Below are 14,792 nucleotides of genomic sequence, written 5' to 3'. Positions count from 1 at the left end.
TTTACATGGTCATCCTCCTTGTACAGACACTGTCCTTACATTGGATTAGAGGCCACCCTACTTCAGTATGACCACATCATAACTAATTCTATCTGTGATGACCCTGTTCCCAAAAAAGGTCCCATTCTGATGTCCTGGACATCAGGACTTCAACATAGCTTTTCAGGGCTGTGGGGAAAGGGGGTGGCCAGACCACAATTCAACCCACAACAGTAACCTATCTCTTTAGTTTCTGGTTTAATCTTCCAATATTTTTTTTTTTTTTGTGCAAAGGCAAAAAAAAATTATATAGATGCTCTTCCTCATGTTATTTTTTTTTCACTCAACAGTATATTCTAGAAATCATTCCATCTCAATTTTATGGAGGTGTTCCTCATTATTTTAGAGACCTGCTTGGTACTCCATTTCATAGATGAACTACAGCTTACACAATCAGTCTCCTATGACTGAGCATTTCGATTTGCAATTACCAGCAGTGCTGCAGTGAATAACCTTGTGTCCCTATATTTTCACTTTGTTGGAATTACATCCGCAGGATAGTTTCCTAGGCGTGGTATTGCCAGGTCAAATTGCATTCGCAGTTCTGTTAGGTATTGCCTAATCCTCTTTGCAGCTTGCGTGTCCACCAGCGTCACATGGGAATGCCCGTCTCCCCACAGCCCACAGAGTCTATCATCATACTGTGTCATTTTTGCCAATATCCTAGGTGAGAAGTACTTTCTCAGTATTGTTGAACATGTATTTCTCTAATTGTGAATGAATTCGAACATTTTTTTCATGTGTTTAAAAAATGTCATCCCCATTTTTCTATTGGGTTTTTGGTCCTTTGTCCCTTATTTAAGCATTTTCATTCAGATGTGATTCATACACCATAAAACTCACCCCTTTCAGGTGTAAAATTCAATGGTTTTTTTAATATTTATTTTTGAGAGAGACAGAGTGGGAGTGGGGGAGGGAGAGAGAGGGAGGGAGACACAGAATCCAAAGCAGGCTCCAGGCTCTGAGCTATCAGCACAGAGCCCACATGGGGCTCCAACTTGTGACCCCTGAGATCATGACCTGAGCCGAAGTCAGATGCTCAATCGACTGAGCCACCCAGGAACCCCCAATTCAATGGTTTTAATAGATCCACAGAATTCTGCAACCATCAACACAATCTAGGTTTAGGACATTGTCATCACCCCAAAAACAAACTTTATGTCTTATTGTCTATCCTTCCCCAGCCCTAGGACCCACTAACCACTCTCTGTCCTTATGGTTTTGCCTAATTTTGACATTTCATATAAGTGGAATCACACAACGGTGTTTTTTGTGACTGCCTTCTTTCACTTAGCATATTTTCAGGGTTCATTCATGTTGTAGAATGTATCTGTATTTAATTTTTTACTGGATCATATTCCATTTTATAAGTACATCTTTTTGTTTATCCATTAAGTAGATGGACATTGGGTTGTTTCCACTTTCTTTGACTATTGTGAACAGCAACATTTATTAAAATGTCCATCTTTGCCCTAGGATTTGAGATGCCACCTTTAATGTCAACTAAATTCCCATATATACTTGGGTGTATTTTGGGGCTTCCTTTTCTATTTTACTGGTCTATTGGTCTATGTTGCCTGCCACACTTTTTTTTTTAAGAGTCTATGTGGCCTGCCACTTTTTTTTTTTTTTAACATTTTGTTTTTAAGTAATCTCTCCACCTAGTGTGTGGCTTGAATTCACAGCCTTGAGATCAAGAGTCACATGCTCTACTGACTCAGCCAGCCAGGAGCCCCCACACTTTTATTTTTTATTTTTTTAGAGAGAGAGGGAGGGAGAAAGAGAGAGAGAGAGAGAGAGAGAGCAAGCATGAATGGGGGAGAGGTGCAGAGGGAGGGACAGAGAGACAATCTTTAAAATATTTTATAATGTGTATTTTTGAAAGAGACAGAAACCACGTATGAGGCAGAGGAGGGGCAGAGAGAGGAGGACAGAAGATCCAAAGCAGGCTCCATGCTGACAGCAGAGAGCCCGATGGGGGGCTCGAACCCACAAACAGTGAGATCATGACCTGAGCTGAAGTGATATGCTTAACCAACAGAGCCACCAGGTGACCCAGGAGAGAGAATCTTAAGCAGGCTCCAAGCTCAGTGCGGAGCTCAGCACAGGGCCCGGTCCCACAACTCTGGGATCATGACCTGAGCTGAAATCAAGAGTCAGATGCTCAACTGACTGAACCACCCAGGTGGACCCCTCCAAACACACTTTTAATTATACAGGATTTATCGTATATTCATCTCTTGTTCTTTTTCAAGTGTTTTCTTGCTATTTTTGCATTTCTGTTTTTCCATGTGAACTCTTTAATATCAACCTGCCTAAGAAAACTTGGTACTGCATTCAATTTTTAAATTAACTTAGGAAAAATGACATCTTTATAGTGTTGAGTCATCCTGTACAAGAACAGGAGGTGTCTTTCCATTTGTTCCGGAATGCTTTTGTGTTTGTCAGGGGTGCCAAGTTTTATTTTAAAATTGCTTTTCAATTACTTGAGGGGCTGTATGGAGTCCTTGGGAATGTGAGGACATGCAAAACTAAGACAGTGTATGCCACATTCTATGTAGAAAAAAAGACCACAATGTCTTAAGTGCTAGTATGACTCACATAGTAAGTGATGTTTTAAAAACCTGTAGCCTGATTGTCCAATACCTTTGATGAAATTTTATCAATGTCAGCTGTACAGGGATGCTCGGGGCAGCCAGGAAATGCCAGAAATACAAGATTATTTTCTTTCTTGGATCTTCCTCTCAGGGCTCTGTGGGGAGCCAGATTTTTCCCACCTAAACCATAAAATTTCTTGAGAAAGATAAACAGTTTCTCCCTTGAAGAGGGGGAAGGGAAGGCTGATATAACCAATGAAGTCAGTGACCTGGGACACAAAATTTCAGAATAGAGCAGAGGAGAAAAGAGTAAATTTCATAGCCAGGACAGCAAAGCCCTTGTATTAGAATAACCAGGCATTGGATATACTGTGGGAAATTTACACATATGCACCCCCTCCCTTCTTATTCTCACACACACCCATAGAACACACAGAATGACAGGAAAGAAGTGATCAAGACACAGAGAACAAGGTCTGAGGGACAGAACAAAGACCCTGGCACAGCCACCCTCACTAGAGGATCTTTAGCAAGCCCTCTGTGTAAGCGAAGGGTGGTGTTCTAAGCCAAAAGCATCTAGGGATATTCTATTTCTTTTTTTTTTTAATTTTTTATTTGCATTTATTTATTTTTGAGAAACAGAGTGAGACAAAGCGTGAGTAGGTGAGGGGCAGAGAGAGAAGGAGACACAGAATCCGAAGCAGGCTCCAGGCTCTGAGCAAGAGGTCAGCACAGAGCCTGATGCGGGGCTCGAACCCATGAACGGTGAGATCATGACCTGAGCCGAGGTCGGAATGCTCAACCGACTGAGCCACCCGGATATTCTATTTCTAATTAGTTGTAATGTTTAACTATTTGGAAAATTTTATCCATTGCTGATACTTGTTATTTTAGGAATATTGTTTACTACCACTACCAGTTTTAAAGCCTAAGAAGGTTACATGAACAAATGCAAATCTGGTTAGTTCCTATTGCCCGTTAGCCCCTGGCTCAGCGATGGACAGTGTGCATCTCATGTATCTCCACCTGTTCTATCTGGACGGGAGGAAGGGTACCGGCCCTGTGACTGATATTCCTGATGTGGGGGTTGCTTCCAAACCTCACCTTCAGGTCAGGCACAGTGAGATTCAGGTGAGCTCATCAGGCCTAAGTACAAAATTCTGAAATTCTATCAAGCCTGGGTCAGGGGACCACCCAAAGAGGCCGACCTCACTTCTAGATCCAAGTCTGCTCCTAATTTACTCTGTGACCAAAGGCAAACCCTTGCTGTGTCTTGTTTTACCTTTTTGATCTGTCAGAGGAGAATAATGACGCCTGCCCTATTCACTTTTCCTGGCATTGAATAAAGTGAGACAATAAATAAGAATACATTAAAGAGAATCGAAAGCACTATCTAAACGTAAGGGACTCTCTAGAGTGGGTCAGTACACTGTGTGTTCTAGTACTTCCCGGTGTCCTAATTAGGAAGAGAGGGAACAGTTAGATAGCTTTCACACATTTGTCACGGATTAAAAAAAAAAAAATCCTTTCAGTGGCTGAGTCACTATTCTGACCACGGTATGTATGTTAGATCATTTTAAAAGGGCTGAGAAATCTGTGTTCCACCAGTTAAAGAGACTTCCATGGCCCCATAACCTGGCAAACAGACTTCGGAACAAGGCCCTCCCCACAGTGCTGGCAGCGGAGGCCGAGATGAAGAAAGAGGTTGAGTCAGAGGGAAAAAGTTATTGTCACTCTGGAAAAGATTCTGTAGACTCACACAAGTAGTGCCTGTTATATTTAACTAGAGAACCAGTATAATTAAAGAAAACCTCACATTTATGTCTGTCTCTCTTGGTGTATGCGTGTTTGTTCTCTGAGTTCATGCCCATGAATAGTAAGCATCTTTTGATTAACTCAATGTTTGGAAGTATTTTGAGGCAAAGAGATTTGTGAGATACATCTACACAAAAGTCTGAAGTGAAATCTCAGGCAGAGGAAATAATTCAGCGGGCCACACTGCAGCTAACACCACCACCACCACCGTTCACACCGGGAAACTCTGCCCCGGCCATATCTCTTGGTCTGAGATTGATTTCAGGTAAACAGAGCCCAGGAGAAATTGCAGAGATGGGATATGGGTCTTTACAGGACCAGAGCCTCCCGTTTCAGGACCCTTTTCCAAACTAGGGAAGGTGTCCCTTTTCCTACTCTATCAGTATTGGAACAGCTCTTACCTCAGTCACTTACACATTACTATGAATCCATTTGGGGTCAGTGATCTTCTCCTTTGTATTATAATTCCAACCTTCTAAATATAGAAGTGAAAGGTCTTATTTCCTATAAAGACAATTTCAGTCATCAGCAAATGGGTGTGGGGGTCATGTCCGATTGCCCTTGAATCTCACCACTCCTGATGGGGAGGCAGTCCCCCAGAGGGAACTAAATGTAATCATTTAGGTACTTGAGGGTCATTTGGGGGTATGCAGGTAGAGAGGAGGGGCTTTAATGCCTGCCCGAAGGGCTTGCCACCTTACCTGCTCCCCCTCCTGGAGTTGCCAAGGCTTCATCCACGTAGCTCTTGGGACTACACAGGCTCCGATCCTCTTCCTGCCAGCCAGCCTGTTCACCACCTCCTCTGTGCTGTTCTAGGCTCCTCAACTCATCTCCAGCCTCCACTTCCTTTCCCCCAATTCTCTCCCAAGGTCTGGGAGCCCATTCTCATCTCCCTCCTCAGGGACCCCTGGCCTGTTTCTGCTTCTCCACCAACCCCACGCTTCATCATGGACTTTCTAGAGCTTTCCCCAATCAGCAGTTACTCACAGTTGCTGGGGCTGGAGTGCCATGGTGTTAGCCTGCCAGCACCTGGATGCTAAAGTGAAGAAGACTGGGGAGGGGGAATCACAGATAGGGTCTCAGATGGGAGGGAGCAAATTGAAATCTGGCCTGGCACAGGGAAAATTGGGAGCAGGAGTCTGGTCATCAACAGGCATCAGGCTACAGGTGTGTGCACTGGTGTGTGTGTATGTGTGGGGGCGTTGGCGCGAGGGGAGAAGCTGTTTGGCAATGATTACGGGTCCTGGAATACCCTAACAAAGAAGGAAGAAACACCTAAAAGCTTGCTTAGGGCTAGAAAAACACTCCCAATTACTTTGATTATAATCTTCCCCCAGTCATCCAAATGGAATCACTTATTCTATTAATTACAAAGCAGAATACAATTATCAGAAGTGGTACTTGGTAATATGGATCAGCTTTCCTATTTTGCAGCACATGTAATATGGTCTCTTCACAGGCTCTCAATTATTTGCTGATGACCTCCCAATCTCCATCCACTTTCAGATCCACGCTGCCGACCAGAGGCCCCCTGTGATATCACCAGGGGCAGAGTCCATATCTCCCGTTTCTGTTCCGGTGGCAGCATGAGACCTGTCTCGTTGCCCCAGTCTGGATGTCAGAGTAGGTGCAGCCTAGACGCCTGTCTGCCCTTCTTGCCCCTCTGGAAACAACAGCAGGGGCCGATTCAACCTGCCACCTCTGGCAAAGCCCACGTCTCCACCCTGGGTTCAGATGCTACCGTCTCTCTCCTGTGTCACTGGCATGTTTTCCCAACTAGCACCTGCCCCTAAGTCTTGCTACCCCAAATCGGTGGCGCAAGCTTTTGGCACAAGTTCTTGCCAAATCACAAGCTGTTGGCTTATAATGTTTGAATAGCTCCCCCATTGTTGACAGCATTTACAGTTTGGATTCCTTAGCATTGGATATAAGGCCTTTCATAATTGAGCCCCTGTTTCTCCAGCCCAATATAATATCTGCTATTTTACTCATTGGGAGTAACTCATAATTATCTCTGGTGAGTCTCTTGTTGTATTTCACTCTTTCTTTTTCATGGGCCACACGCACTGCTGAAAATTAGAGGTTTGGTTCCAGTTCAAAGCCTTTGGCTGGACTGAGCTCTCAGCCAGAAGTTCTCCATCTGCAGTCTATTAGCCCTCCTGGTCGCATTTTGTTATTCTCCTTGCACCAGAGAAAACAAACAGATGTCTCTCCCACAGTCTCTGCCTTCCCTGCAATGTCAAAGGAGATCTTTCCCAGGTGACCCCCTGAGACCCCGTGGAGTTCCCTTATCTTCCCAGTTGTCCAATCTTATTGCCACCCTCAACTTTCTGGCTATTTCTTCCTGATAAACCACCCCATTCCCTGTCCCCTTCACCCTGTCCTGGTGACAATCTTCCAAGATCTTCACCCTGGATGCTGGTTTCCAGCGATTCCCATATATTTGCTCCTGTCCACAGCTTCCATGACCTTCAATACGGGACACCATAGAGGACAATGTCAGCACTAGGAAGCAGTCTTGGGTTGTGATGTGGAGATTTAGTCTCCTTCCCCATAACCCGCATCAGATTTCTCCCAAGTCATCCCTGTGAAACATATAATCTAAGTGGAAACATTGGGCTTACAGGGTGAACACAGTTCCCCTTTCAACCAGACCACCATTCTTAAGCTCCTAAATATAAAATTTGGAATGGCTACAGAGCAACTGTCTAGGATGTTGCTTTGTTTTCAGCATTTAGCTCTCCTAGAGGAACTTCTTCCAAGTGTCTGGAGTTGCCTGGAGAAAGCAAGCTAATTTAGCACATTACCAGGTGAGCCACTTCTAGCTGCTTCTCAATTCCCGTATGTTGTGTGGAAGCATGACCTAGGCCCATTGAGCCCAGTGGTAGAAGTAGCCACATATGGTTATTGGAAACGTGGCCAGTCTGGACTGAGATGTGCTGTAAAGCATAAAATATATACTGCATTCCAAAGACCTAGCACCCAGAAATGAAAGATATCTCACTAGCAATTTTATATTGCTTGCACGCTGGAATGGTAATATTCCTCTCTCTATATTGGGTCAAATAAGATATACTATTACAATTAAAGTCATTTATCTCTTTTTACTTTTTAATATGTGTACTAGATGGGGTGCGTGGGTGGCTCAGGTCTGAATCTTGACTTGGGCTCAGGTCATGATCTCATGGTTTGTGGATTCGAGCCCTACATTGGGCTTTGCGCTGACAGTGCAAACCTGCTTGGGATTCTGTCTCCCTCCCTCTCTGCCCCTCCATCTCTCTCTCTCTCTCTCTCTCTCTCTCTCTCTCTCTCTCTCTCAAAAATAGATAATAAACTTCAAAAAAATAAATAAAATGTGCTACTAGAAAATTTAAAATTATACAGGTCACCTGTATTGTATTTCTTTTTTAAAAATGTTTATATTTATTTTTGAGAGAGGCAGAATGCAAGTGGGGGAGGGGCAGAGAGCGAGGGAGACAGAGAATCCAAAGTAGGCTTTGGCACTGTCAGCACAGAGCCCAACTCAGGGCTCAGTCTCACAAACCATGAGATCATAACCTGAGCCAAAGTCAGACGTTTAACTGACTAAGTCACATAGGCGCCCCTGTACTATATTTCTATTGGACAGTGCTGGATTAGGTTTTGGCTCCAGGTAAGGTCTTAAATAGTCCAAAAGCTTGCAAGCTGCATGTTCCCTTTTCCCTGCCCAGACAATGGTTAAATTAGTGATTAGAGGTCTTGACAATAAATCCCAAGTTTTGGTTCACATTGTTCCCAGATGGGAAGCGGGGAGATATGTCAACTGAGTCTCTGAAGCAACCCCAGATATTTGGAGTCCTAGTAGTGGCTGAGTTAACAGAGCTTGTTGTCTTTGCTTCTCACACTTTTTTTTTTTAAGAAGTAGGCAAGGATAAAACATTACAGAATTCCTTGTAGCTTAGAATTGCACAACATTAACATGTATTCGCAAGCATTACGCCATTACAATAAACAGGCATGCTATGAAAGCAAACCCAGGTGGCTACTACTCATTTATCACTGAGAAGTTGGTCATCACTTCGGAGGGCCAAACATAAGCTATTTCACTGTCATCATGTCTGGAAGAATATTTATGCTACACTTGGGTTAAGGCCCAGTGACTGAGTATTAACAAAGTCATTAATCTGGACTGCGTTTTCAAGTCTGGCATCAGTGAAAATCCTGTTTGTTTAAACTGGGATTATCCTTAGCTCACTGTTCTCATCACCTCTCCTTAATTTGGGAGAATATGCCTGAGTTTCTCATTTATAAAATAAGAGTGTTAAAAAAAAAAAACAACTCTCAGGAAGGCATGGGGTTTCCTTTCATAATAATTGGTTATTTTTCACAGGATAATGTAAATCAGAACCTAAATGATGGACTGAGCATACTCATGGACCTACAGTTATGGTTTAAATTTCTCGTTAGTGTCCCAAGGAGAAAAATACCTCTGCTCCAGAGCTGGGTGACTATACAGGACCTTGTCACCAGGGTGTCTGCAGCACCCCCTCCCCTTCTCTACAGAGACCTAAAGTCCCAATGATCAGCAACTCTGGGCCATGAACAGCTTTCTTCCCTTCTCAGCTCTAAGTTGATTCGCACTTAACCTCATGATCCTGAACACGATTTCACTGGGAAGAATACCAACCGTTTAAACAAATAAAAAGAGCAGCCATGATTTTTTATTTCCCTTTATATAATAAGGAGGCTCCTAAGGATGAGCTGAATCTAATTTCGGGCCAATCTAGCCTTGATGTCATTGAAAGAAAAAAAAAAAAACAACACAAATGGGTGGCTTACCTGAGAGCAAGGATTTGTGAACTTAAAGCTGCTGAAGTCAAATCCTACAGGCTGATATTAGCATTTAGTTTATCTATCTGGCACTTCATTGACAACAAATGGAAAAATGAACTGCGCAGTATAAAATTAGATATATTCAGTAGTTTTCAAGTGGTGTCTCCATAAATCTTTGCTATTCTTCACCTTTACCTTATATGGGAGGCCAAATTTCCAGTAATAGCCCCCAACAGTTCAAGTGCCCAACCCCTGCAACCTATGAATGTGGTAAGCTCTCACTCCTTCTGTTCTGCCTATGGCACAGTCAGCTTTCAAAAGGGGAGATTATCCAGATGAACCTAATCTACTCAAGTGAGCCTTGAAAAGCAGAGAACTTGCCCTACCTGGTGGCAGAAGAGGACATAAGGGAGATTCCAAGAATGAAGATTTTCCACACACCATTGCTGCCTTGAAGGTAGAGGTGGCATCTGGAATTTAAGAGTGGCCCCCAGCTGACAGCCAGTGAGAAAATGGGGACCTCAGACGTACAGTCACAAGGAATTGGATATTGTCAACAAACTGAAGGATCATGGAAGCACACAAGAACCCAGCTGGTTGACAGTTTGGTCTTGGCCTTGTGAGGTCCTAAGTAGAGAACCTACTGAGTCTGTGTGGACTTCTGACCTACTGGAGTGAGATGATGAATGGGTGTTGGTTTTAGTTGCTAAGTTTGTGGTAATTTGTTAGGCAGCAGTAGGAAACTACTACGCATGCTGATTTGTTTGTGGGATCCCATAGCTTTTCTTTGTTGTGGTTCATAATCCACCAGGTTTACAAGCTGTGTGGCCTCAGGTGAATTGCTTGTCCTTCTTGAGCCTATAAAACCTGCCTCACTGAGTTTTTATGAAGATTAAATGGGATCCACGTAAATGTTTACTGCAGACCCCAGTGCTCAGCAGGATCTCAATCAAGCTCCCTCTCTGGATGTGTATTTGTATAGTTCCCAGTGTCCCCCTCAATACAGAGCTTCCTGCACTTTATCACACAGTGCCAGGGATGGATACTGGAGGGGCTCCATACATGGGGGCTGTAGCATTTTTCAGATTGTAATATTCATCAAATATTTGTTTGGGGAAATGCACATATTAAAAAGATGTATACCAGATCATCTCTGTCCTCAAGCTGCCCAAAAGTTTGTAGGAGAGAATTATGTAAAAACAAAGCATTGCAATACAGAGCCATTCATGCTAGCATATATCAAATGCTGAGGCCACAGCACCTTTCCACTGGTCTAAAGGGGGTGATTCTCAAGTGGACACGAGGGGTGAAAGCACGCCAGGAGAGCAAGCAGCGAGGAGGCTGCAGTAATTAGGGGCTGGAGAGAGGCCTGGTTTGGGGGCAACACAGGCCTGAGTGGGTTGTGAGGGAAGGTGGAACTCTCTTACACGAAGCGGAGATCAGCCTGCATTTTGTGCCAACGGGGTGTGCTTCATTCTTCCAGTTTTGGGGAGCCTTCAGAGGTTGTTTGGCAGAGTAACCCGATCAGACGTGTGTACTTGAGATGAAACACTGGTGTAGGATGGAGAGCCTACATAGGATGGCTGCAAAGGCGGACTGGAAGAACCAAACAGGCAGCTAAGTTAGTGTTAATCTTTACCTTTCAAGAAAAATACACACAAATCTCCTGGAGCCCTTTATTCATAGTGAGGCCCTGAGATTCCAACACTCAGTTTAATGTCCTTCATAAGAGGAATGTGTCTGCCCCTGATGGACTGCAAAACAAAGGTTTCCTGTACAGGGAGGCGTGGTGTGGGCTCACTGAGGACGAGCTGGTTAGCCCTGAAGGGGCAGAAGTGGAGAGGGCAGTGGCCTGACTCCCAAGGATTAAAAGCTACAGTCTGAATTTTCACACAAATAGGGGGCTGGAACAGTATGTTCCCAGGGCTGGCTTGAATTAGTTTGGGATTCCCTTCTAACTGGGAAACTTCCAGGTGCCTAGAGGAAGGAGAAAAAGATACTTGGTTCTGAATTAATACTTGAACTCCTGCTTTCATGGAAACAAGGTTATAAATAATGGTTCGGTTACAAGCTGGCTTCTTGAATGGGCAATACCCTGTCTGAATCCAGTCCATTTGTAAGTTTGTTATTATATTATCTTCTGGATCATTCACTAACAACCAGACTTTTGGAAAATGACCTGTTTGTAAAGCGGAAATTATCTGCGGTTATGAATTAATAATCATGCCAATCCATCAGATACAAATTCAAGATGCTCTTGAGAATTCCATATGTACTGCAAAGGACTAGACCAGAAGATATGACCCAGAATACTGGCTTGGAGACATTTCTATTTAAGAATGAATCACAGTTTTTGTTTTTATTAGAATAGAACTTTATTTGTGGCATCGAGATTTTTAAAAATGATTTTATACTTTATGCAATAAATTTGATACATTAATCTTGATATATATTTACCATATGAGAAGAATTTTTAAAACAATGCTAAATGGCTTATAATCAAAACGAATTGTGTTTAACTTGATAATTATGTGGAATAATTTCAGCATTATAAATAAAAAAATGAAAACAAATACCATTTTAAATTTGAGTTAGGATGAAACACATTTGTATTACAATTTTATGTCTATGTTAAAGTTTGATTACAGAGAAAATATAGGCTAACATTATGTGCTTATAATTTCTAGAAAAATAGAACATCCTTGCTTTATGAAAATGACCCTATTTACTCTCCAGCTGTAGATTGCATTTGAGACACTTTTCTTTCTGGGATAAGAGGCTGTGTCACTTGATACAAGTTCCTTCCAGACCATCAATCCACACCTGGAGACGAAAGGGAAGACGGTCTGTGGCTGGGAGCTGGTGGAGTGTCTGGTCTCATTGACACCTTGGGAGTCATTAACACTTTATGGGAGTTACAGGATCATCCAAGTGAATTATCAGTCAGATGAAAAGCACGCTTTGTATTTTCTCAAGCTCCTATCTGCTATGATATTTCACAGAAATGATATTTAAACAACCATGTGGTAAAATCCTGTTTTAACAAAAATAGTTTTCACATTAAGGTCTCTGTAAGGAGGACATTTCAAAATGCATTGGCCCATATTAATATTATTTTGCTGATGTGGAGAAAATGAATTCTGATGGTAAGATCCATGTACAGATAAACATATATACACACACTATCAGAGATGTTCCTACTTCTTTGTTTATTAGCAGACATTTTATTTTTAAATGAAGAGGTTCTTCTTTGGGAGTGTAGCTAGCGTGCACACCTGATTTGACAAAATCTGATGGTCAGCACAAAGCACAAAGCATCTTCTGATTGTATCAGACTTTACAAAACAGCTCTCTGGAACTCACAACAGTCTTCCATGGCAATGAGGGTGGGTGTGATTGTTCTCTTTTGATGGATGAAAGAACAGGAGCCCAGAGATGTTAAGTAAGTTGCTTCAGTTTAAACAGTTGTTAAGTGATAAAACTCGCACTATATCTGGTAGTCTTGCCTGAACGCTGGTTAACTCAGGTGAAGACAAAACGCAGGGTGCACTGATCTAGAGGCATTTGGCAAGTGGGTTGGCTACTGTCACACTTGTACCTATTGTGTTGTCCAATTGAAACCAATAGCCAGCAGCACTCTTTTACAACTCTTGGAGTATATATATGTATTTAAGAAGATTCATAACATATATTTACAATTATTCCTAAATGACCAAGACACCATATTGAGAAATAGGTTGAACTTTCTGCAAGAGCGTTTTCTGTATAATCTAATATACGTATGAAACATATAAATACAGTCTTGGCACACTTTATCTTTGCAGGTGCCCTGGGACACTTTCCCTTTTGCCTTTTGCTTCTCACCCCTCTTTTGATTGTTTAAAAATTCATTTACACATCTATAAGTTCCTTGAGGTGAGGACTGAGCTAGATATCTTTGAGGTTCTCCGCCCTGACCCCCAGGGCCTGGCACAGTGCCAAGCACACAGCAGGCATGCAGTAACACATTTGTTGAATGCATGCACGTGATGTCTACGTACTTCAATTTGGTTAAAGTAGGATCCTACTTGTAGCATTTTTCCTAAAGAGTTTTGCATTTAGAGTAAAACGTTATCATTTTCATAGTAAACAGTATTTTTAAAAAGCATAAGAAATATGGTAATAAATTTAATACAAATTGTGCATCATGACTATTCTTTGGTTATTTTTAACAAATTATTTGTTTTTTTGACTAAAGTGAAATACTAAAAATATAAAAATGCAACTATAGAAATTAGCTTAGTCTGTAAACATAATAAACCCTGTAAACATAGATTTACTACGTAATTGTGCAAGTGTAAAGAATGACTAGAAAAGTACTATACACTTAACTTAGTTCTTCAAGGCATACTTAGAAATACTGCTCTGTGGAGCTTTCGTTTAATGTTCGAAGAAGGAATTCTTTTCCCTTAAACGCGAAGGAGTGATAACCATGCTGATGAACCATGAGGATATACAGGCAAGGCGACGGAGTTAATACTCTTCACGCTCTGCAAATTTGAACTTGCTTCACATATCTTACAAACCACCTTGTTTAGTAAAGCTACATGTTAACAAAAGCCAAATACTTTTAAAATAAAGAAGCAAACATTTTTTTGTTTTTTGCAAGTGAGTCAGTTGACTAAAAGTATAGGTAACACACTTCCCAAGGGTTTTCCAAAAATCTGGGTGCTAAGGTGCGGCAGGAAGGTCTACAAAATAATAAAGAGCTGCAGGCAGCACTAAGTATATTGCAGTTTACTCCATTGTAAAGTGTTCTCTTCCAAATTTCAGTTTTCCTTCTCAAAAAGCATCACACTTTTCACACATGACACTTATCACAAATATTTCACAGTTATCATTTCAGTAGTTTAAGAAACAACTGCCTGGCCAATACTGTAAAAGAGGTAAATGTTAAGGACAGAACTCACTATTTCAGGCACACAGGACTTATATCCTAGAGTGTGAACTCTAAAGACAGAGAGAAACAGCTGTGTAAATGCAACACATTATTTAAGAGTGAATGAAATAATGGTAAGGCTGTCATACTATTTTTTCGTATGCTTTTATGTGATTTTTCCCCACTCTCTGGGAAGAAACAATGGCCAAGGTTTAGTAGTTCCCTGGAAAACCATAAGTCAAGATTTTGCTTATACAAAAGAGGCAGTGAAACACTCCAGATTGTTATTTGGAATCTAATCAACACCATCAAAACCCTGAGTGTTCTCAATTGCCATCTGAAGTTTATCCCATAATTCTTCAAATGATTCATAGGGTGGCAAGTCCAAGCGATTAAAGCTGAAAGAACAGAGAGGGACTGGTTACCACACTGACAGACCAATAGTAATGGTGCTACTCATGACATGCTCAACAATGCTGGAAGACGTTTTATCACTGGGGAGAAGGAAGATACAGGACTGGACTGTAGCTGTGGACTCATCCCATGAATTCTTGGTCGTGTCCTGTCAAAACCACCTTGACTTCCAAATGTCTGGGTTCATCTGCTACTTT

At 42.0% G+C, this 14,792-nt stretch overlaps 1 protein-coding gene across 6 annotated transcripts in view; it reads right to left on the bottom strand.

Annotated features, from left to right (window-relative positions):
* Positions 1-12,453: 12,453 nt before the first annotated feature.
* Positions 12,454-14,792, bottom strand: part of NEDD4 (NEDD4 E3 ubiquitin protein ligase) — a 139,071-nt gene continuing 136,732 nt past the window's right edge. For all 6 annotated transcript variants that reach the window (XM_004001640.6, XM_019832379.3, XM_045059280.1 and 3 more), the window contains one exon: positions 12,454-14,579. In XM_004001640.6, the coding sequence (XP_004001689.1) occupies positions 14,477-14,579 (103 nt within the window). In that variant the 3' untranslated portion in view covers positions 12,454-14,476. The remainder of the gene's footprint in view (positions 14,580-14,792) is intronic.

Source organism: Felis catus, chromosome B3 (assembly GCF_018350175.1).
Source record: "Felis catus isolate Fca126 chromosome B3, F.catus_Fca126_mat1.0, whole genome shotgun sequence".
In the NCBI taxonomy this organism is placed as follows: Eukaryota; Metazoa; Chordata; class Mammalia; order Carnivora; family Felidae; genus Felis; species Felis catus.
Note: the sequence above shows the minus strand (reverse complement) of the source record. Positions and strands in the feature narration are given on the sequence as shown.